The sequence below is a fragment of the Ovis aries genome, chromosome 1 (assembly GCF_016772045.2).
Source record: "Ovis aries strain OAR_USU_Benz2616 breed Rambouillet chromosome 1, ARS-UI_Ramb_v3.0, whole genome shotgun sequence".
In the NCBI taxonomy this organism is placed as follows: Eukaryota; Metazoa; Chordata; class Mammalia; order Artiodactyla; family Bovidae; genus Ovis; species Ovis aries.
In genome coordinates, this window is record NC_056054.1 from 40,926,439 (window position 1) to 40,950,123 (window position 23,685).

Below are 23,685 nucleotides of genomic sequence, written 5' to 3' on the forward strand. Positions count from 1 at the left end.
GCCATATGTATACTGACAATTATTTTACAAAAGAACCAAGAATATAAAGCGGAAAAAGGGAATTCTCTTCAATAAATGGTGTGAAAAGTGGACAGCCACATGCAAAAGACTGAAACTATATCACACAAAAAATAATTCAGGATGGATTGACTCAAATAAGACCTGAAATCATAAAACTGATGGAAGGAAACATAGGTAGTAACCTCATTGACATTAGTCTTAGTGATGTTTCTGCGGATCTGCCTCTAAAGGCAAGGGAACCAAGGGCAAAAATAAACAAATGAGAGTACATCAAAGTATAAAAAGCTCCTGCACAGCAAAAGCAACCATCATCAAAATGAGAAGGCAACCTACTCAATGAGAGAATACATTTTCAAATCATATGCCTAGTTTGTACTTAATATCTAATATAAAGAACTCATACACCTCAACAACAAAAAACCAAACAACCTGATTAAAAAATTAGTGGAGGCTCTGTATAGACATTTTTCCAAAGAAGACATAAAGTATGTTCAACATCACTAAATATTAATGAAGTTCTAGTAAAACCACAAGAGTATATCACCTTACACCCGTTAGAATGGCTATTATCAAAAAGACAATAAATAACAAATATTGGATATGTAGAGAAAAGGGAACTCGTATACTGTTTGTGGGATTTTAAATTGGTGCAGCCACTATGTAAAACGTTATGGAGAGACCTTGAAAAATCGAGAATAGAATTATTATATGATCCAGCAAATCTACTTTGGGGTATTTCTTCAAAGAATAGAAAATACTAACTCAATAAGAGTCTTCTATCCCTATGTACATAATAGCATTATTTGCTATAGCCACAATATGAAAATAACCTAAGTTTTCATTCATGGATAAATGGATAAGGAAAATATGGTGTGTGTACACACACACACTCACACACGCACATACACACGAATACTACTCAGTTATAAAAACAATAAAATCTTTGGCATTTGTGACAGGAGGGATGTACTTATGGGTATTTTGCTAAGTGAAATCAGCCAGAAAGAATAGGACAAATATGATTTCACTCATGTGGAACAAAAAGCAAAAAGATGTACGAATAAAACAAAGCAAAAACAAAGATAAATACAGAGAACTGATGGGTGGGTGAAAGGGGTGCAGAGAGTTAACTGTATGGTAATGGATGGAAACTAGATTTTTGGGAGTTATTCCTATGTAGTGTGTATAGATATCAAATTATAGTGTTGTACAACTGAAACATATCATTTTTTAAAAAGCTTAACTCCAACATGAGAAATTTATAACTAATGACAACATTGGGAAAAGGCCAAATTGGCAATATATAAAAGTAAGAACATTACATGAATAGGAAATTTAGAGTATTCTCAGGAGATGAACTGGTAAACTTTGGCGTCAGAATTCTTCATATTGATTTGTGAGTATGATAATGCCCTAAAAATAATTGAATTTTAAAGTTTTTAAGTATATGGAAAAGTACGCACAATTTCTAAGTATACAGTTGATGAATTTTTATAAGGTTAACACATTCTTGAAACTAGTATCCAAATCAAGTATGCTACCCTGCCCCACCCCCATGATTTGACATCTCTGATCTGTGGACGTCCAGTGTACCCAAAAGATACTCCATCAGAGTATTGATCCACTCTTTTGTTCTTAGACTGTAAGCTCTTCCTGTTAATGACTATGATTGATTTTTCAAAAAAGGTTGCTTTTTGTCCTTTAAATGAATGTTATGCTTTTCGTTGTAGAAACTCTGAAAAATATATATTTATCAATTAGTTTTGCTACGTAGTAAACCAACCGCAGACTTAGTGGCTTAAGACAGTATGCATTTATTCAGCTCACAATTATTTTGGTTAGTGAGTGGGCTCAGCTGGGCAGTTCTGATCTGGGCCGAAAAATCTGCTGTTGTCGGTGAAGTTTGCTCACATATCTAGAGTGACTGAACCAGTTTCTCCCTGTGGTCTCCCATCCTGTGGCAGGCTAACCTAGGGAAGGAAAAGGAAGCCAAGAGAGCAAGCAGAATTCCACAAGGTCTGGGTGTACGCTTGGAGCTGGTACAGTGCCACTTTCCCTCCGTCTTAGTCCAGCCATAGATTGGGTGGCTTTAATAACAGACATGTATTTCTCACATTTCGGGAGACTGAGAATTTTAAGAACAAGGTGCCTGTTGATGCCATTCCTGGTAAGGGCCCTCTTCCTGGCTTGCAGGTGGCTACCATCTTGCTGCATCTTCACATGACACAGAGAGAGAGATGTCCTTATCTTCTTATAAGGACATTAGTCCCATCATGGGGGCCTCACCCTCCTAATTTCATTTGCAAATCCCCCATCTCCAAAAACTGTAACATTAGGGTTTAGTGCTACAAATATGAATTGAGGGGAGGGGCACAAACATTCAGTCCATAATACCCTCTGTTGTTCAAAGCAAGTTACAAGACCAGTCCAGGTTCTAGGAATGTGGAAGTAAACTATTTCTTGATGAGAGCAAATGTGAAGTAATATTACAAAGTAATGTGGATGGCAAGGGGTGGGAGGTGGGGGAGGTGAATGACTGGAGCCATTTCTATAAACAGTCTTCCAGAACATGCAAAGCTTTAAATCATTCCTAATGTCACCATCAAGAGATAGCCATTGTTAAGATGTTAATTTCCTCCATCATTTTGTCTATGCACATATAGAGGTAGACTTTTTCTTTTTTTTTAAGAATGTGATTCACATTTTAGAATCAGGTTTGTATTTGTTCATTCCTCTTAACATTATATTGTAGGTATTTTCTCAGACATTAAGTATTCGTTGACAATGTCTTACTCTGTGATGTAGAGGAAACCAACATAAATTGCCATGTTCCAGGCACAATATTGAACATTTTCACACAGTTATCTTCACTGTAAAACAAGTTTCTTGTTAATTTGCAGGATTGACATTCTACTACCAAACAAAGAATTCATTTGTTGCTGCAAAAAAAAAAAAAAAAAAGCAATAGGTTTTGTGTGAAAAGATCCAGAGAAAATTATAATGGTTAAGATATATCAACAAATGCCTCTTTTTGTCTTGAAAGCCTGACCTGTCAGCTCTAGCTGTTTAGGAAAGAGCTGTCTCCCTGTTGTCAGTGATGGGAGGGTTGGGCCATTGGCAGTAGATGAGGCTGTGTGCATTCTGTTTCTCCCTGTTGCTTAAAGAAATGGTTTTGCTGGACTAGTTCCTATGTTAAAGCTCCACTGAAGGCTGTTAAACAGCTGTTTCCGTGAACAGTTTTATTTGCAATGATTTTGATTTTGATTTTGTGAACAGAGTAATAGCTTGCTAGAGAAGGCGTGACGGAGGAAACTCAGTGATTTGTGACAGTGAGAATCTTATGAAGCAGTAGATATAGAGAACGGTGGATTTGGGGCGATTCCTCCCATTTGAGCTCCTCTGTCCCCTTGGTAGGCTCTCTGTCCTAGTGGTGAATCACCAAATATATCCCTTATATGTAGAGACCACCTGTCCAAACCTTCCATTTTATAGGTGAAGCCACATCCCTCTTAATTTGTTTGATTGATCTGGCTGTATTTGAAAAGTGTGATTGTGTTCTTATTGTATGGTCAGCATAATGTGACAAAGAGAATAAAATTGGGAGGCCAAAGTTCAAGATTTGTGTCTGGTTTTGCGCTGTCTAGCTGTTGAATACAAACAAATTACAGTTGACCCTTCAACAACATGGGTGTGGACTGGGCAGGTCCACTTATACCGAGATTTTAATAAATAAATACATGCTGTAGTACTACAGGATTTGTGGTTGGCTGAACCCACAGATGTGCAGAACCTGCCTATGTGGAGGGCTCGCTGTAAAGTTATATGTGGCTTCTCAACTGTGTTGGGGATTATTGTTCTGGGGTGAACTGTACTTGATTTCTTTGCATTTCAATGACAGAAGCCTTAATCTTTTTAGAGTTGTCGTAAAGATTGAGACTTTTTTTCATCTGCACTGTCTAATATAGTCACCACTACTGTAAGTAGCCTTTGAGTGCTTAAAATGTGCCTAGTCCAAAATGACATGTGCTGTAAGTGTAAATTACACACTGGATTTTCAAGATTTAGTTTGAAAAGTATAAAATAGCTCATTGATTACTTTTTTTTCCATTGACTGCATGTTGAAACGGCAGTATTTTGTATTCATTGAATTAAACAAAATATATTATTAAAGTTAATTTACTTATTTCTTATTAGTTTTTAAAAACGTGGCTACTAGAAAATTTAAAATTACATATGTTACTCATATTTGTGGCTTGCATTATGTTTTTGTTGGACAATGCTATACTACATGGCTGTTCTTTGCAGAACATAGCATACATGTAGAATAAATGTTAGTTACAGCCAGAAAATGTAGAAGGTTTAATTGAATGGATAATGATTCTAAGTAATAGCAGGAAGCTTATTATTTTTACTAGGTTTCCAAGCAAGCTTTTGTTTAGACATATTAATATTTCCCCTGTAAGTGTAGTAGGGGAGTAGACGAGAATTGTTAGAATCCAGTTATGTAAGCAAATAATTTCAGTGCATTGAGTTAAGGTGACGCAGGAGTTGTGCTAGGTACTGCAGTAGGTAGGATTCCTTTGGTTACAAATGACAGGAACCAGTTTGAATTAACTGGATTTAAAAAGGGGGGATCTTGTCACCATGGAGAGGGGAGAAGCACATCTGAGCTTCCTGAATTCCTAGGATGTAAATGCTATTTTCTCTTGCTCTCTGTCTTCCTCTCCCGGACGTACTTCTCTCTCCTTGGCAACACTTTCCTCTTAGATCATGTATCTCCCCTTGTCAGAAAGCAGGCCTTCTACAGCTCCCCTTGCTCCGGGGATGGACTCAGACTTGCTCTGTCTCTGGTTTTAAACGGAGACATCCTGTGAAAAGGCCATGGCTGACCCAGCGTGGTTTCAGGTATCCACCCCTGGGCCATGGCAGCTCTAATGTCAACCACAGAGAGGATATCTCAGGAAAAGGAAGTGCTGCTCTTGTCTGATAAGAGAATAAATATACACCATACCTACCCTAACTAATTTAGTAAGTATAGCCATTCTGTGGTGAGTAATACCCCAATTTAACTAAAAAGAAGTTACATATTTTGTCCAAGTACAAACATCCAGCTGGAAGCACAGACCTATCTCTAAAGCCCAGGTTCTGAAAACAGAGAGCTTTAGTAAATTGGATTGTGTTGACTTAAGTTTTCCCGAATTATACAATTTGCTGTTTTTTTACCCTGTTCCAATTGCTTCCCTTTGAAACTTATGATGGGAATAAGTGTAAGGAAACTGGTCCCATGGTAACACCCACTCAGTAAATCTTTCTTGAATTGAAAACCAATATATTTATGCTTTTTGATCTTTCAGCCAAAACTTTAACAGTGATAGAAAAACTTTACCATAATTATCTTTGCAGTAATAAGCTTAAAACATACTTACCACCAGTTGGGCATTTTGTTTTTGTAATTTGTGATCATACCTTCTTTTAAAAACTCCATCTCATTTGTCATCAACATATGGTTCCATTTTTTTATACCACATGGGCATAGTGATTTCAGAGGCAAAGATGAAAGAGTTGTTTTCTATGATTCATAAACAGTATCTGTCCCAAAGGAAATATTCTTTAGAAATAATGATCTATCAGTCTTTCAGAAAAAGATTATCCAGAGTGTATTAATCTCTTCCTTAGGTCAAAAAGTAAATACTTTCAAACAAAAATGACTTCAAAAGGCTACAAGTCTAAGTGTGTTTTTCTTAATCCAGTAGATATGGTTTCATTTACATAGGAAAAGAGAAATAAGTGACAGTGTTAATGGCTGAATTAATATTAGTGCAGTGATGGAATACTAAGATCTCTTCCCTGGACTGGTCACTAAACCAGTTTCTTATATGTAGCTGCATGGCCTTACGCAGCAATAAATGTAATGGCTAATCTTTGTTGGGTGCTAAACAGTATATGGAACCCTCTTCCCTTAAGTCTTCTGGGGACTCTTCCAGTGCCAGTAGTCATTCAGTATTTCCCAGGGGTCTCCATTGTGTCAGGCACAGAGTTAGGTACCGAACATGATCCTGCCATCATGGAGTTTACAATCTGATATGAGAAATCATGCATGTAACAGGAAATTTCAATGTAATGTGTCGCAAGTGTTATGTTAGAAGACATATGATGTTCTGTGGGACTACATGGGATTATATCTAACTTGGTTTTAAGAACTTTGATGGTTTTCTGGGGGAAGTGCTTTCTATGTAGGGGGTCTGAAGGACCAGCAAGGTTGTTCAGGCAGGGTTTTTTTCTTTTTTCTTGTTGGCTGTTTTTGAGAAGCTATTTCCTTTATTTTGCTCTTTAAACAGTATATTTCCAGTGAGACAAGAAATATAGGAATATGCTCACGTGATATATCTCCACATTTGAATGCAATCCTCCACTGATGTTTTATCATGCACATGTGTGAATTTTAAGTGATGTTGTCATTTGGGAGCCACTAGTCAGTCAATGGCACCCCACTCCAGCACTTTTGACTGGAAAATCCCATGGACGGAGGAGCCTGGTGGGCTGCAGTCCATGGGGTTGCTAAGAGTCAGACATGACTGAGCGACTTCACTTTGACTTTTCACTTTCATGCACTGGAGAAGGAAATGGCAGCCCACTCCAGCGTTCTTGCCTGGAGAATCCCAGGGACGGGGAAGCCTAGTGGGCTGCCGTCTATGGGGTCGCACAGAGTCGGACACGACTGAAGCGACTTAGCAGCAGCAGCAGCAGCAGTCAGTCACATGCGTGCTTAGTCACTCAGTCGTGTCCGACTCTTTGCGACCCCATAGACTGTAGCCTGCCAGGCTCCTCTGTCCATGGGGATTCGTTGCCATGCCCTTATCCAGGGGGTTTTCCAACCCAGGGATTGATCCTAGGTCTCCTGCATTGCAGGCGGATGCTTTACTGTCTGAGGCACCAGGAAAGCCCTAGTCAATACAGATTTTTAAATGTAAATGATTTTAAATTAAATTTGAAACTTAGCTCCTTAGTCATAATTGCCATGTTTCACATGCTCCAAGCCACATGTAGCTGGTTACTCAGGCAGGTTTTCTTAAAGAAGCTCAGTGTCTGGACTTAGAGGATGGAGAAAGTGGAAATGGTGATGCTTATCTCCAGAGGGAAGTAGCTGGTATTGGAATGGGGAGGTTCCATTGTGCTGAATACCTTAGACTGAGGACAGTGGGAAATCCTTGGATAGTTTTTAAGCATCTGAGTCACATAATTGGATCTGCATTTTAGAAAGCTCTAGTATGAATCAGTTCACTCCTCTTTCTCAGTTTTCTTATCTCTAAATTGAAATGGATAGTCTCCCCTTTATAGCTCCTTCTAGGTTTAATATTATAAAAATTTCAGCTGTTATGAAAAAACTTAATTCCGTGCTGACTTTTAGAACTCTTGGGTAGTGAGATTACAACTAGTGCTTAAAGGGGTGATTTTGTGGGAATAGTGGTGGGTAAGAGGGCAGGCAGAAAGCTGAATGAATAATACATCATTACCACTGAGAAATAAGGAAATGGAAAGGTTATGCAGATTCCTCTGTCAGTCTCCTGAGAGGAAACTAGTGGACTTTAGCCTCTCAGCAGACAGATGGAATGGTGCCTTGCCCTACTTCTACTACAGATGAAATCTGATAGTTGTTCTTCAAAAATCAAAGTACTACATACTGAGATATCTACTGATAAAATGATATTTGCTGATGAAATCTGGAATTTGCTTAAATTAGGGGTTTATACATTTAAAACATCGTTGGCTGTGACTTAGTTATTGTAAATGCTGAATGGTGAGTATCAAAGGTCCATTATATAATTTAATTTTGTATATGTTTGAAAAATTTTATAACAGGAAATTAAAGATACAATAACAATATAAAAGTGCTCCAATTTATTACTCAAGTTCTTTATTTACTTTTAGCACAAATGGAGAAAGAGTCAGACTCTCATTTTGGCCATATTGAAATAAATAGACTCAGAACTGCTATGTCATAAACACTGACAATTTGCTTTAAGTTTTGTATCAACTTCGGTAGCTTAAAATATTCCAGACTGCATTGAGTTTGTGTAGGCGATCAAAGCAAGAGAATTATACTCTAAGGACAGGGGTGACTCTTTTAGGGATTTTGTTGATGACATAGGCAAGGGCTCTGCTGCTCTGGGCTTGATCTACCCAGGAAGGCAGTCTCTGGATAGCAGGGTGAGGTGGAGAGGTTACTCATTTTGAAGTCAGGCGTAATAGACTCCAAGTTCCAATACTTTGGCCACCTGATGTGAAGAGCCGACTCATTGAAAACGACTCTGATGCTGGGAAGGACTGAGGGCCGGAGGAGGAGGGGGTGACAGAGGATGAGATGGTTGGATGGCATCACCGACTCAATGGACATGACTTACAGCAAACTCCAGGTGATAGTGAAAGACAGGGAAGCCTGGAGTGCTGCAGTTCATGGGGCTGCAAAGAGTTGGACATGACTTAGCAACTGAACAGCAACAACAACATAATAGACTCAGTGAAATTATCAGTTGAAGGACAATGACAAAAAATAAAATAGATAACTATGTTCATTGAACTCTCACTATATGCTAGGCACTGTATCAAGCTCTGTGTGTTTTTTATATCATAGAATTTTAATAGCTATCCTGTTAGTTCAGTGCCACTATTATGCAAACTAGGAATTGAGGCATAAAGAGGTTATATGATTTGTCCATGATCACACCGATTTTATGTAATTCCCAGTAAATGTTATGATAAATAAAAATTGAAATCCAGTGGTTAGGTTGTAGTTGGTATCCCAGTGAGGATTAGGTTTGGATGCACATAACAGAAAAAACCAAAATATCAATGACTTAAAATAGTTTCTTTCTCACCTTGAAGAAGTCTAGAGAAAATCGCTCCAGGCTACCATGGTTCTCTGGGGATCACAGTCCTTCTATCTTGTTGTTTCCCTGTGAAAGTCTTTCATCCTTAAGGTCACTTCATGGTCCAAGATACCTACTGGAACACCATATTCCATCCAGAAGAAAGGGAAAAGGAATGGAAGAAGGGCATACCATCAATCTTCCTTTTTAAGGATAAATACCAGAAATTACACACGTCATTTCTGCCTATATTATAATGACCTTTACTTAGTCCCATGTACATACCTAGTAGATTATAGAAAACTTGCATGTGGTAGGCCCAAGACATGAAAGAAGACTGAGAAATATATTCTTTATAAAACTGTGTAACCCTGTGACCAGCTGAAGCTCAGGGGTTCTGTTAGCATGGAAGAGGATATGAATATTGAGGACTACTCGCAATCACTGCTTAGCTCTTACTCAGCTGCATTTCAGAGCTCTGGTCTCCTTGAGTATTAAATGGACATGGTAATTCTCATCAAAAAACCTTTCACATTTAAATGGGTAAATAAATGAAGAAACCCAGCACTTAATTTAGAGCTTCGGAAATGCTAGTTCTTTCCTTCCAGGTAGATTTGGTCAAGTGGGCAGCAGTGGTTGGGTGCCCAGGAGATCCTGCCTGGAGACTCAGCACCCTGAGGATGGGCTTTCCCTGCATCTTCTGTGGTCACTGCCTTCCGCTTCACCACCACAGAGGATTTGCCACACACTCTAGGGCTAAGAACCTTTAGGCACAATGGGATTACAAAAAATAAGTCTCCATATTTCAATGATCTTGAGCATAAAATAATATATAATGAGCTCAGAGCCAAATATGGGGATATCTAGGATTTAGGGAAACTTTTACTTCAGTGTAGCTTCCCTGGTAGTTCAGATGGTAAAGCATCTGCCTGCAGTGCAGGAGACCTGGGTTCGATCCCTGGGTTGGGAAGATCCCTTGGAGAAGGAAATGGCCTGGAAAATTCCATGGATGGAGGAGCCTGGTAGGCTACAGTCCATGGGATCACGAAGAATCGACACAACTAAGCAACTTCACTGGTTTACTTCAGTGTAGATTTTCACCTGACTTTGGGGAACTTTTTACTACACAGAATTTTTCAGTCTGTTTTCCCCAAGAATGAGAGTAACTGATCACAGGGCCAGCTCTTGGTAGTCTGTCAGGGTCTGTCCAGGAAGCTGAAGTTTTCCAGCTTGTAAAGTGACAGATAAAAGGGGCTGGTGCTTCCATGAATTACTCTTGAAATGGTAATGAATGTGTAACATTATTATACCATGACCATGTCCTTGCAAAGTCAAGGGTAAGTTGAATGTTAGCTAGTGGAACTATATTTTCAGTGAGCTTACTAAAGGAGAACCTTTGGTGAATTTTCCTATAAGTTAAAGATGGCCTCCCAAACCATTTTTTGCATTTTCTTTCATTCAGTTAGCAAATTCTTATTAAGCATGTGCTACTTAGTAGGCACTGTGCTAGACCTGGCAAAACATGGTGAATATTGCCTTTACCTACCAGAGTTGCTCAATTATAAATTGACAAATAGTATTCTTAGACTAACTTATAGTCAAATAATAGTATTGGTTTCATCAATTCTAAAACTGTTTAAAAATACATTTATAAAACCTCAAAGCATCCTAAATTGATAGTGTATTGTGTGTCATACTTCACCAGTGATAAATATATTTTAATGCTGCAACTTAAGCTGGATGATTTCATAGATTTGATAAGTAGCGCTTTTGTGTTTATTGTATGCTTTTATGTGCCTTATTTCATTTTATTTTTTTTTCCTGTGAGAAAGGGTGAGTGGTCCACTTCATAGAAAGGGAGTATGGCTATGAGTGGTCAGCAGACTGAGGAAAACTTGTTGTGGCAACTCTAGGACTCAAACATAGTTTGTATTTCCCTATAGTATTTCCTCAGAGTATTTTTTTCTCCCAAAGCTAGTGGTTTTCAACCATACGTGATGTCTCTTTAATGTGCATACGCATATACGTATACACATACATATGTGTGAACACAGTGAAAGTCAAGCTTCTTTTAAAGCAAGGAGCTTCCTTTTAATGAAAACAAAGCATTTTCTTTTTCCTTCTAGTGGTTTAAGACTAGGTCAAACAATAGCCACATATCAATTTTCAGGAACACAACATAAAATGGCTTCTAATTCAGATGGTTACAAAACAAGCTTGCTTGTTGTGAAGACACATTAATTAAAACCTTTCAGGTTTCATTGAGCAGAACCTGCTATGGAGGTCATAAAGCAGGAGTAACTCGATAAGGTACCCAAACCATTTTCACTGACCACACTTTGTAAGGCAGGTCAGAGCCAAGAAATGACCTAAATGTTTTCTAGCTTTCACTTTGACCTCTAAAATTACCTCTTCTGACTGGTTGTTGTTGTTCAGTTGTCCAGGCTTGTCTGACTCTTTGTGAACCCATGGACTGCAGCATGCCAGGCCTCTCTATCCCTCACCATCTCCCGAAATTTGCCCAAGTTCATGTCCGCTGCATCAGTGATGCCATCCAGCCATCTCATCGTCTGATGCCCTCTTCTCCTGCCCTCAATCTTTCCCAGCATCAGGGACTTTTCCAATGAGTCAGCTGTGACTAGAGCAGGGGCCAAAGCATGATTCTTCTTGATGAATTTTAATCTCAATCAATAGCTAGCTGTGTGAGTTTTGGCAAGTTATTTACCATTGCCAGGATTTCCTGAAAATAAGGATAACACCTTTGCAGGGATGTTGGGAAGGTAAGAGTTAAGGTGGGTTAGATAAATGGCAAATGGTAAGTAATCAACGGAGCTTCCTGGTGGCTCAATGGTAATGAATCTTCCTGCCAGTGCAGAGACGGAGACGGAAGAGAGAGGAAATGCAGGTTAGATTCCTGGGTTGGGAAGACCTCCTGGAGGAGAAGATGGCAACCCACTCAGGATTCTTGCCTGGAAAATCCCCTGGACGCAGGAGCCTGGTGGGCTGCAGAACATAGGGTCTCAAAGAGTCAGACATGACTGAGTGACTGAGCACAGCACAGCAGCACAGGTAATCAATGGTGGTTATTTTTATTAGGACTAGACTAGAGCTTCAAGAAGGCACAGGCCTTAGGGTATTGAGTTATCTTTAAAAATATGCCCTGCCTAGAAAAATTGTCGTATTTTCTAGGAGCTCCAGCACTCCACCAAGCACCAAGAACAGACCACCTCATTCCTGAGGAATTTCACGGGGATAATTGAGATTTTCTTCTTAGCATACTTTTTTTTTTCCCAGCATCTCTTTTCTCTTGTGTATTGCTCTAAGTGTAGCTCTTGACAGCTGCCACTATTTATGGATGCATTCTATGGTAAAACCTTAATTAAATGGGACTTGGCAACTGGAACATTTCAATGGCCATGGTTTTTCCCTCTGGGCTTCATTTGGAGGAGAAAGAAGGAAAGGACAACCCAAGTGTTGAGAAAAATAGGAACATTTAAGAACTAGAGAGAGTCTTTTGTAATTCAGCACCTTCATTTTACTGCTGAGAGAAGGGGAAGCAATCAAGGCCTCTCTTCTGACTCACAATTCATTGTTGTTGTTCAGTCCCTAAGTTGTGTCTGATTCTGTGACCCCATGGATACAGCATGCCAGGTTCCTCTGTCCTCCATTATCTCCTGGGGTTTTCTCAAATTCATGTCCATTGAGTTGGTGATGCTATCGATTCATTACAGAGTCAGTTACAGAGTTGGAAGAGAATTCCCAGTCTGTTGCTTTTTATTCTGGACTGTGGCTTGAAGATGTGACCTTAGCATCCCTCTTAATGTTAATCTTCCAGGTGTGCTCCTCATGACAGGTCTCAAATATATCTGCCCACAGGGCTGTCAGTGGGGCAGAGCTGGGCAGGCTGGGGTTCATATACTGGGAGGTGGTGGTCAACGGCCGCACTCCACCTGGAGCCTGTGTATCTTTTGTAAAGGCATCTAAGCTGAATTTTTCTTTAAACGACAGGACAAACAAAACATCTGGGGCTAAATGTGGCCTCCTGGTCCCCAGTTTGAATGCCTTGCACTGTTTGTATCCTTAGGCCATATTCACTAGGAAGATAATCGAGTCATGTAGCTGAGGCATGCTGCCAAAGAAAGTTTTAGTGCTGTTCATTGATTTATGTTAGTTGAATCGAATATTGAAGAAGTTTATTTCAGAAACCAAACCATAATACATCTTTAAACAGAAGGCAGAAGCTCTGCCCTCAGATACAGTTTGGTTAGCTAGAATTCTTTGTTGTCTGATTATCCAGGTGAATTCAGATATCACAGTGTGTAGGACAGTCACAGTTGGGAATTCACCAGTCTTGATACCGGAGGTTTTGCCCTATAAGCCCAAAACAATATTTCAAAAAAGTAACATCTTACCATGTGCTAAAAACTAATGTTTTCCAACCTATTTCACTTTTATGAAAATAATAGTCATGAATTGCTAAGTTTATTTCATAGTCCACTGCTGCTGCTGCTGCTAAGTCACTTCAGTCATGTCCAACTCCTAGCGACCCCATGGACTGCAGCCCACCAGGCTCCTCCATCCATGGGATTTTCCAGGCAAGAGTACTGGAGTGGGGTGCCATTGCCTTTTCCGTCATAGTCCACTAATAGGCCGCAATATATAGTTTAAAAAATCATTAGGCTAGGTGATAATAAGACATTTTTATTTATTCACTAGTTTTAAAATTCAGCAGATACTTTATTAATATCTAATGAGTATGAAATTCTCTTTGGTGTCATGGGGGTATAGACATGAGCAAAATATGGATGTTTGTGTTTAAGGAGTCCAAAATCTAACAGGATAGACATGCATTAACTTATCTAAAGACTCTAGGCAGAAGAATCACTTCACATTAGAGACATAATGCTTTTATATTATCATAAATCATAATGACAATAAATCTGTTAAGTCTGCAAGACCTGTTTTAACTTAATTTTACAGATAGGAAGTTATGTTTTTGAAAAAAGTGACTTATAAATATAAAAATACATTGATGATACTGATAATGGTATTTGCTAAGCTCTTACTATGTGTTATGTACTAATTTATTTCTCACTACAATTGTATGATGATGACACTATTATTCTCATTTTATAGATGAGAAAAGTGAGGCAGAGAGAATAAGTAACTTGCTCAAGGTTATAGAGCTAAGAGTCCATGGAACTAGGATTCAGTCCTGGGAAATATGGTGCTAGAATCTCAGTCATAACCAATGTTTTCTAGTTCCTGGAAACAGATTTTCTAGTTCTTGGTATAGATCATAAGCCCAGATAGGTTGTGTCACACAAAAGTTGTGTGACATCTGCTGTGTTAGGAGAGCATTTGGGGGATGGAGGGGATGATGAAGAATAGAGCCTGCCTTTCAAACATTCCTCAGTGTGGATAATCTTCATCAAGTTAATAAAACTGACTGAAGTCAGCAACAGAAAAGGCAAAGAGAACTCTCTCCCAAAGAGGGCATCTAATCCTTTGGCTCTGCCCCATGTGGGATGTGATATTCTTTTCTTCTTTTTTAAATGTATTTTTTATTGAAGTATAGTTGATTTACAGTGTTATGCCAGTCTCTGCTGTACAGCAAAGTGACTCAATTATGCACATATAAACATTCTTTTTTATATTCTTTTCCATTATGACTTATCACATGATGCTGAATCTAGTTCCCTGTGGTATACATTAGGACCCTGTAGTTTATCCATTCTAAATGTAATAGTATGCAGTTGCCAACCCCAGACTCCCAGTCCATCCCTCTCCACCCCCTCTGCCTGTCTGTTCTCTACTTCTGTGAGTCTGTTTGTTTTGTAGATAGGTTCATTTGTGCCATATTTTAGATCGTACATGCAAGTGATGTTGTATAGTATTTGTTTTTCCTTTCTGACTTAGTATAATAATCTTTAGTTGCCCCTATGTTGCTGCAAATGGCATTGTTTTGTTATTTTCTTATGGCTGAGTAATATTCCATTGTATATATGTACTACATCTTTATCCACTCATCTGCTGATGGACATTTAGGTTGTTTCCATGTTTTGGCTATTGTGAATAGTGTGGTATTCTTGAGATAAATTATGAAACAATCTTCATCTTGGAAAAACAGAGTTTGACTGTAAATGTTCACCTTGGATTTTACCAGTACCACCTTTCTTCCTCAAGCATGCATTCAAAATCACATAGACAAGTTTCCATGAATATAGTCCTGGAGAAAATAATACTTAGCCTTTACTGAGCTCCTATCATGAGAGGAAGTTAGACTATTAGCACTAAGGATAGAATTGTGTCCAAGCCATATCACTAAGAGAAATAATAGAGAACATTTGTTAAGAACTTTCTCTATATGTGTTAGGTACTAATTTAATTCTTAATTCAACTGTATAATGATGGTACTTTTATTATGCTTTATTTTATAGAATACAAAAGTGGTATCTTTATGCATTTGTGAACTCTTTGTGAATTTGATCTTTAGGATAGTAAAGAAAATTTTAGTGATGAAATTTGTGTATATTCCAATTTAAGCCCTAAACTAACTTTTAGGCTGTTGTAAGTTAATCTAGTTACTGTATTTTCCTGCCTTATTATGTTCTTTATATTCTGAATTTTGTAGGGCTATTTATTAATAACTATTCTGATTGGTTTTAATTATGTTAAATTAAGTGTAAATATAAAAATAAAATGGTCCCTGTATCCCATTCATGTTTTTCTTTAAATTTACAAAGTGATGAAATAGATATCACAAAATACAAGGCATGTGTTTATAATTTATTCCAGCAGTATATCTGCAACTTTGAAAAGTTGAGTGAAAATAACTGAGTGCTTTTTTATGAAAATAATAATTCTCACTTTTCAAAATGGTATTTTCTAAATTCTCTTAATCCAGGGTATAAATCCAGAATTTGTCAAGGCACATGACAGATACTAAGTATTTTCTTCTCCCTGTGGGTCAGTAATAAATTAAAAGACGAGGAAGGGTGCAGAAAAAGAAGATCTAAAATGTTATTGGGAAAGACTTACTTCCTAGACTTTAGGGAGTACTAGTCAAGTATCTAAAATAATGTCAAACTGACAGATTGGGAAAATTGAAAGTATAAAATTTGTGTTTAAATTTTATTACAGTTTTAACTGCCACCACTCAAATTGTTTGATCCTGTAAATGAGTATTAACTGTGATATGTGATTTGGGTAAGAACACATGTTCATCAGATAATGCAGTTAGGAAAGCAACTGGGCAGATAATTTACCTTTTCCCAGAGGGACTGGAAGGATCTAGAAGACAGCAAACACTCTTGGCTTTTACTGATTTATCCCCTTCCTACAAGAATTTGCATTTGTGTAATCTTTGAAGAGGGAGATTTGTTTCAATCCAATTAATTTATTTTATGTAGACATGTGCAGAGCTAGAGCCCCCAGGAAACTCCTTGGATCCCAAATAATTTAGACTCTTAGACGCTACAGTTTAACTTTGTGTTCTTAAAAGATATCAAAATAATAACACCAAGAGAAAGTAATGAAAAGTGAGATGGCAAATTTAGGTTTGTGTATGGGATTAAGCAAATTTTACACGCATGTACTTTTTTATTGTTGTTTTGGTGATGAAAGTCCATCAGATGACTTGAAAACACCCCAGGAATCCCAAATCTTAATAGGGAAAAATAATTTTAAGCCAAGATTTTCACCTGGTCTTCACCTGAACTGAAGGGGCTACTTCTGCAATCTTACTTCAGGTGAAAGTGAGCATTTGGTAATTGCATTTTGGGACTTAAGAGAGTTAAACCTTGGTTTCATTAGGCTTGAGACATATAATGTTGAGGCCCTGTTTAAGAATAAGAAAACAAAATCACAGATATAAAATTAGGTGCATTAGTCTTGAAAGGGTCTTCTCCAAAAATTGAGCCCTGACTTTTAGGCTTCATTAGCTTCTTGATAATTTCTCCTCTGGTTAATTCGTGACTGCCCTTTGTGTTCAGCATTATGAGAGGAAAAAGGGGGAGGAGCTAGAGACTAGGAAGAAAATCCTTATCTAGCTCTCTTCCCACCCATCCTCTCAAGATAGCTGAGTGATACAGATCTTTCTCCAGGTCCCAAGGTAAATGATGTCAGAACTGAAACTGCACCTGATTGAACCTTGTCCCCTCTCCTCCTCACCCCGCCAATATTTTCGTTCAACAAAGAGTTACTAAACAGTCACATCTCCTCCCTAGGTGGAATAGGCTGTAACCGCCTCCTAGCGTTAGAATAGCCAGGTCTTTGCTGTCTCACTTAGGGATTTTACCCATTCCGGGAAATGTGCAAAATACTGCTGTTTCTTTCTATCCTGGCATAACATGCGTTCTTTTTCTGTTCAGTTGAGTTAAAGTCAGTCCTCCCGGAGGGCAACTGTTGGGGTGGCTTTGACTCGCCGAATCTTCCAGCAAATATAGGTTAAGTTATACAAAATGGGCGTGTCTGGATCTTACCAAAAGAACCTCTCGTCCCCAAAGCTTACCAGGCAGAGACACCCAGCCCCTTTCTTCACCTCACGTGCGCGAAAACACCCTCCTCTCTAGTCGTAGTAGTCCCTTCCCCCTCCCACCCCGCCCCATTTTCCGCCTTCAACACCCCCATCCCCGAGAATCTCCTCTCCCTTACTCTCTCTTTCCTTCCCTCCCCGCAGGCCAGGCGCGCTTGGAGTTGCCCTGCCGCGCGGTGCGGGGCGACGCGGCGACACCTATAGGACTGCTTCCGGGCACTCCCCAGACAGAGGGTGGCTGGCCCGGGTCGGGAGCTCGGCAGGGCCGGCGGCTCCACCGCGGCTGCACCAGGGACGCGCGCACCCGCCTGCCCGCCCGCGTCCCCCCTCCCCTGCGCCCTCGCGCCCGGCGCCCAGAGCCGCGCTCTGCCCAGGGCGGTGGCTTCGCCGGGCCCCGCAAAGCTCCTCTCCGCCGGCCGCTCCCCCTTTCCCTCCTATTTGCGTCATGTGGGGCACTTGATTTTTTTTCCCCCCTTAAAAAAAACATTCCTCCTTTAGCCCTTTCCACCTTCCACCTCCCCCTTCGTCTCCTCAGGTTGATTTTTCCCCCCTTCTTCTCTGGGCTTGCTCATGAGCCTCCTCGGGAGCTACCGGAAAAAGACCAGCAACGATGGTTATGAATCCTTGCAGCTGGTGGACAGTAACGGGGACCTAAGTGCGGGGAGCGGCGGGGGAGGCGGCAAACAGAGAGTGAACGCCGGGGCGGCAGCGGCGCGGAGTCCCGCCCGACAGCCTCAGGACCGCGCCAGCACCATGGACAGCTCAGGTAGCGCCGCGGGAGGGAGCGCCCCGCTGAACTCTGCAGGCTCCTCCAGTTGCGGCCCGGTTCACTAGCTCTCAACCCTGTCCGGGCTTGGGAGAGGACAGGATGAAGGCGAAGGCACCTAATACCACTAGGGTATTGCGTCTCTAATTTCTCTAGTCCAGGGAGCTAGGAAACGTTAGATCAGTCCGGAGGCCCGGTGACCGTAGCGAGCGCCTCTTAATCTCTCTAGGCTGCTGGATACACCAGCTAGGGGGCGGGGAGAGAAGGGGAAAGGGGAGGGTAAGGGTGGACAGGATTGGGAAGGGGGTGGCGCGAGGAGCGGTTGGAAAGAAGGCGGGGAGCGGCAGCGGCTTTCACTCCCCAGCTGGATGAGGGGGAGAGGTGAAGGACCGAGTGTGTTGATTGCTTTTGCAGCCTGCTGAAGGTATTTATTCCAATTATTATGCTTGCAATGCTGATCTTATTTACAATTCTGTAAAGCTCTGCCTCTTCTCTACTCTGCTGTGTGCCAAGGTTAATGCTGTTACCTTTCTTGAGCAAATTTTACCTGGGATCTAGAGCCCTTTTGCACAGCTTATATGTTTTGCACATTGAAAATGTTTTCATCTGCTGTTGGCTTTGATCTTGTTTATCTTTATACTTTTGCAGTGAGTGTATTAATATTTCATGAACCTCTACATGTAAAGAAAATGGAAATGCCTCTAAACTTTGCATCTGGGCTTGCAGCCGTCTTTCAGAAAGCGTTTTAGCAAGTTGGATTTTCTCTTGGAGATGCTCTTTTAGCGATTTCCATAGTAGAACAATTATTTAATATATCAACATTTGACCTGGACTGTTATTATAGCGGCTTGCTTACCTTTTCAAGGAGCCAAAATAGGACGATTGTGTACGTAAAGATAATTTACAATTGAGGTACTCTTTGGTTTGTTCTGTATTGGTAACTTTAATACTGGACAACTGAGAACTCTGGGAGGAAAGATTTGTGTTGAGTTGTTTGGGAGGTAATGAAACCAAACTGAATTTAATTCCAGCACTTTGCAAAAAAAAAAAAAAAAAGCTTCTTTTCTTTTAAATGTGTAATGACTCTTCTTGGGCTACCATTTTCTATTTTCCTCATCCTATTAGTGTGATGAAATATTGTCCACAGGTGTTCAGGTGTCCAGGCTGAGAACTAATTTTATCCATATAAGTTCTTATTGACGTTAAATTAGGTATTGATGGGATGTTGTCTCAGGACAATTTTAAATTAAAGCTAAAATTATCCCTAAGGGACTGATGGTTTCAAGGGCTTTGGTATAATGTTTTACATGTTTATTTGATTTATGTTTTTCCAAATCTGTGTTATATCAAGGTACAAACCATCTTTTGACAGGATGGAGTCTCTTTTAAATCTTAAAAAGAGATTCATACTTTAAATGATGCTACTATAATTCTTTTGGAACATAATGCACATATAACAGATAAATGCAATGAAAATGAACATTTCCAAAAGCGTACAGAGGAGCCTCACTTCAAGGAAACGAAATATGAAATTCCAAGTAATTTAATTTTTATAGAGATTTTCATTTTAAAATTGAAATTTGTTTTTTAAAGTATATTACCTACTAGAATAAATTCTACATGTATTTTCTGAGCCTGGTTGTATATCTGCTAGGCACTGTGCTAAGTAAGCACTGTAGGGAAAAGGAAAGTGAAAGTGAAGTCACTCATCTTTGTGACCCATGGACTGTAGCCTACCAGGCTCCTCTGTCCATGGGATTTTCCAGGCAAGAGTACTGGAGTGGACTGCCATTGCCTTCTCCAGGGGATCTTCCAGACCCAGGGATCAAACCCAGGTCTCCCTCATTGTAACAGACGCTTTATCCCTTGAGCCACCAGGGAAGCACTGTAGGGAATGCAGTAGTAAATGAGACACCTCCGACCTCTAAGGAGCTATACTGCGATAGGGACAGTAACTTGGACACAGTTACTAAATTCTGCTAAATTCTGGAGTTTTGAGGATTTTTTCTCCCTATCATTATGAAATCAGACTTTTTCAATAGCTTTAGAGAAAAATAATGAATTGCTTTGATAAATTATTGTAATGAAAAACCATTTTTATTAAGAATACTGTGATTTCTAAAGTGCTATTGCTAGGAGTTGATTGTTCAACTTGATCAAACTAGCACTATATGAAGAGGTTGCTAGGTTTCCACCCACCCACTTTAGGCTAGGAGAATATTGTGGCTTTTTTTCAGCATGCATTTCAGGAGAATGCTGTTTGGGTGAGGGACTGGTCTCTGAGAATGGGCTTTCCTGTAGTGGGTAGGAAGTTTCATTTACTAGGGACACTATACCTGTTTATCTAATTATAGTCCTAGCTTCTAAGATTTTCAGAGAGTGGCCTTGTGCAGTGTAAATATATCCATTTGTTTAAGGTATGTAATTAAACTTATGGATCACTTCTAAACTAGCAATAGTTTGCCCATTTATTCAACTGATTGTACTGACATGCTGAATAGGATAGGTGGTTCATGGGGCTTTTGCTTTAATGAAAATGTTTAAGAATGAAAAAAATATGTCAAGATCCCTTAGAGAATGTAAAGCTTAGTCTTAATAATGTCTTACAGTTTTACAGCTATTTATAATAGAACACTTGGACACTTATTTTATTTCCCCAGAATTCTGTTAGATAGGGTAAGCAGCATGTGTCCATGCCTAGAGACTTGGGATCAAACCTCTGCACTATTGTTACTAGATGGAAAGCCTAGAAGTGCTTTAAACTTGTTCTCCATTTACAAAAGGAGAATAATCATAGTTGTTCTGACCATGGAGCTTATGTCTGAGACTTGAAACAGCCTAAGAATACTTTTTCAGTTTTTCTTCTTTTTGCTATCTGTGCCCTTCCAATTTATGAGATGAGGAAACACTCTTACAGATGGCAGGAGACTTGCTCAAGGTAAAATAGCAAGTTAGTGACAGCTAGATTCACGTCTTCTGACTCTAAGGTCTAAGTGTTTCCCCACTGAACCAAGCTGTCTTTCTATGTAGGCGTAATATCATTGTTGAAATGGAAGCAATCTTGTCTACTTTGATTTTCCCCTCTGTTCTTAGATGAAAGACTGATAGATGTTCAGAGAAGTGTAATGACTTTCTAAGTTAACAGACTCCAGGTAGATTCCAGAGTAGTCTCCTTGCTGGGTTTGTTCTGCAGAGCTCTCTGTCTGTCCTGGCTCACTTTCTCTTCATTTAAATTATTCTCTAGAAGATGGTCATTCGAAGGTCATCATCCTCTCATATCCCAAATGGCACTGCAGCTATCCCAATTCATTATCTCAGAAACTCCATATTTCTCTTATGTGTATTTTACCTTCCATGGAAAGTAGAATCCACAAAAATGTTCCAACATTAGGCTTTACTTAAAAAATTCATAATGATAAGTCATAAAACAGACCAATTAAAATCCAGATTTTAATGGGATTTAAAAGTATAAGGATAATGAGAATTGCTACAATGATTTAATGAAGTATAAGGATGATGAAGAATGCTAAGATGTTTTCTTGCTTTGTATGAATCTGACTTGAAAATACAAGTTATTTTCAACAAATACTGTTTTAGGTAGTATTTAAACCCAGCATTCACAATTTGAGTCTGGCTTTAACTTTATGAAGTATGTACTTGGATAACTTCGTAATTCATTACTGAAATATCATCAACATATAGGTACTGATAGTACTTACTTAGGAATACCTGCCCATTTAAGGGTTTTGAAGGTTGAAGGCAAAATTGATTCATCCAACTTATTTAGTTGTGGCTAAAGTTTGGGTGACTCTGGATAGCCATTTAACAATGCATCTGTGTCAAATTTCAAATGCTTGGTGACTGCTATGTTTCATAGACTTAGAAGGGGAATCCACATAGCCTATGATGTATGCTTTCTGTGAGGAAGCATTCATTGCCTCCTGAGGCAGTACGTTTGGATGGTTCTCCTTGGTACAGAGTCCTTTCTCTTATCTAGGCAAAACTCAGCCTTTCTGCCTTCTACATTTCAAAATAAATCCAATCTCCTTCCAAAGATTTTTTTCATCTGTTTTTATTATAAAAGTTTTCCATGCCCTTGACTAAAAAAGAATTTCATAAAGGAGCAAAAATGAAAAATGTAGAAATATACCATCTCCCCTCTCGGATAGGCCTTTGCTCCAGAGATAATCCCTATTGAAAGTTTATGTAAACGAATATATATTGTGTGTATATATGTGTGCATATTGGAGAAGGAGATGGCATCCTACTTCATTATTCTTATTTGGGAAATCCCATGGACAGGGAAGCCTGGTGGGTACAGTCCAGGGGGTCACAAGAATTAGACATGACTTAGCAACTAAACCACCACCACCACAAAGCGTGCATATATAAGATTAAAATTATAATAATAATTTGTAATAAAAATTCAAAGTTGTAACCATATATTTTATATACAATTGTTTAATAACTCTAAATGATAAAAATAGCTACAATTTAGCAATTATAATCCAGGCATTGTGCTAAGCATTGTGCATATGATATCTTGTTTAACGCTCATAAGAATTCTTTAAGGTGGATGATAGTTATTTTCCTCTTATAGTTGGTTAAACTGAGGCACAGAGAGCTTAAGCAAGTTACCTGAGGTTATACAAGCTCTCCTCATAGTATATTGTGTAAAATTCCATAGAGGAATGCCTATAAGACTGGAAATGAAGAATTTATTACTAAATGTTTCTGTCTGCTTCTTTTCCTGAGGTAAGAAGAAATAAAAGTATCTGAGAGAGCTAAAATGAGTATAGTTTTTTTTTCACATTGAACCTCATGAAACAAGACAAATGTCTCCTTTTGTATTAAATATAAGGAATTTTTAAATGCTGGAAACAAAGGAGATAGAACAAAAGGAGTACTGGAGAAGGGTTATTAAATCCTGATATAACACTGAAAAAGAGTGTAATTGGTAGAGCTTCATAAATTTATGGAACAATATCTTGTCAATTGAAGCCCCAATACTTTGGCCACCTGATGGAAAGAGCCAACTCATTGGAAAAGACTCTGATGCTGGGAAAGATTGAGGGCAGGAGGAGAAGGGGACAACAGAGGACAAGATGGTTGGATAGCATCACCAACTCGATGGACATGAGTTTGAGAAAACTATGGGAGATGGTGAAGGACAGGGAAGCCTGGCATGCTCAGTCCATGGGGTCGAAAAGAGTTGGCCATGACTGAGTGACTGAATAGCAAAATCTTGTCAATGGAGATGAGTCTTTACTGCTCTGGGAATTAGGTCCAGCATGTTCTCAACTGGACATCAGAAGCCCACTGTAGTATGTCAGAAAGCCAGCCCAGTAGAACTTTGTTTCCTTTCTCTACTGGTAGGTCCTCTGCCTCCCACCTCCATCTCTGTTTCTGCATATACTGTTCACTCAGTTTTGGCTAGCTTATCCCATAGCCATCTAGATATCTACTTTTCTGTTTCGTCTTCTACTCATTCCTCA

General features: G+C 39.3%; 1 protein-coding gene across 4 annotated transcripts in view; it reads left to right on the plus strand.

Moving 5' to 3' along the window:
- Window positions 1-23,685, plus strand: part of DNAJC6 (DnaJ heat shock protein family (Hsp40) member C6) — a 186,565-nt gene that overhangs the window by 58,064 nt on the left and 104,816 nt on the right. The window contains exon 2 of one of the 4 annotated variants that reach the window (XM_060410646.1): window positions 17,960-18,190. The exons of the other annotated variants lie outside the window; for them this stretch is intronic. Coding sequence (XP_060266629.1) covers window positions 17,995-18,190 — 196 coding nt within the window. The 5' untranslated portion in view covers window positions 17,960-17,994. The remainder of the gene's footprint in view (window positions 1-17,959; window positions 18,191-23,685) is intronic. 4 annotated transcript variants of the gene reach the window in all.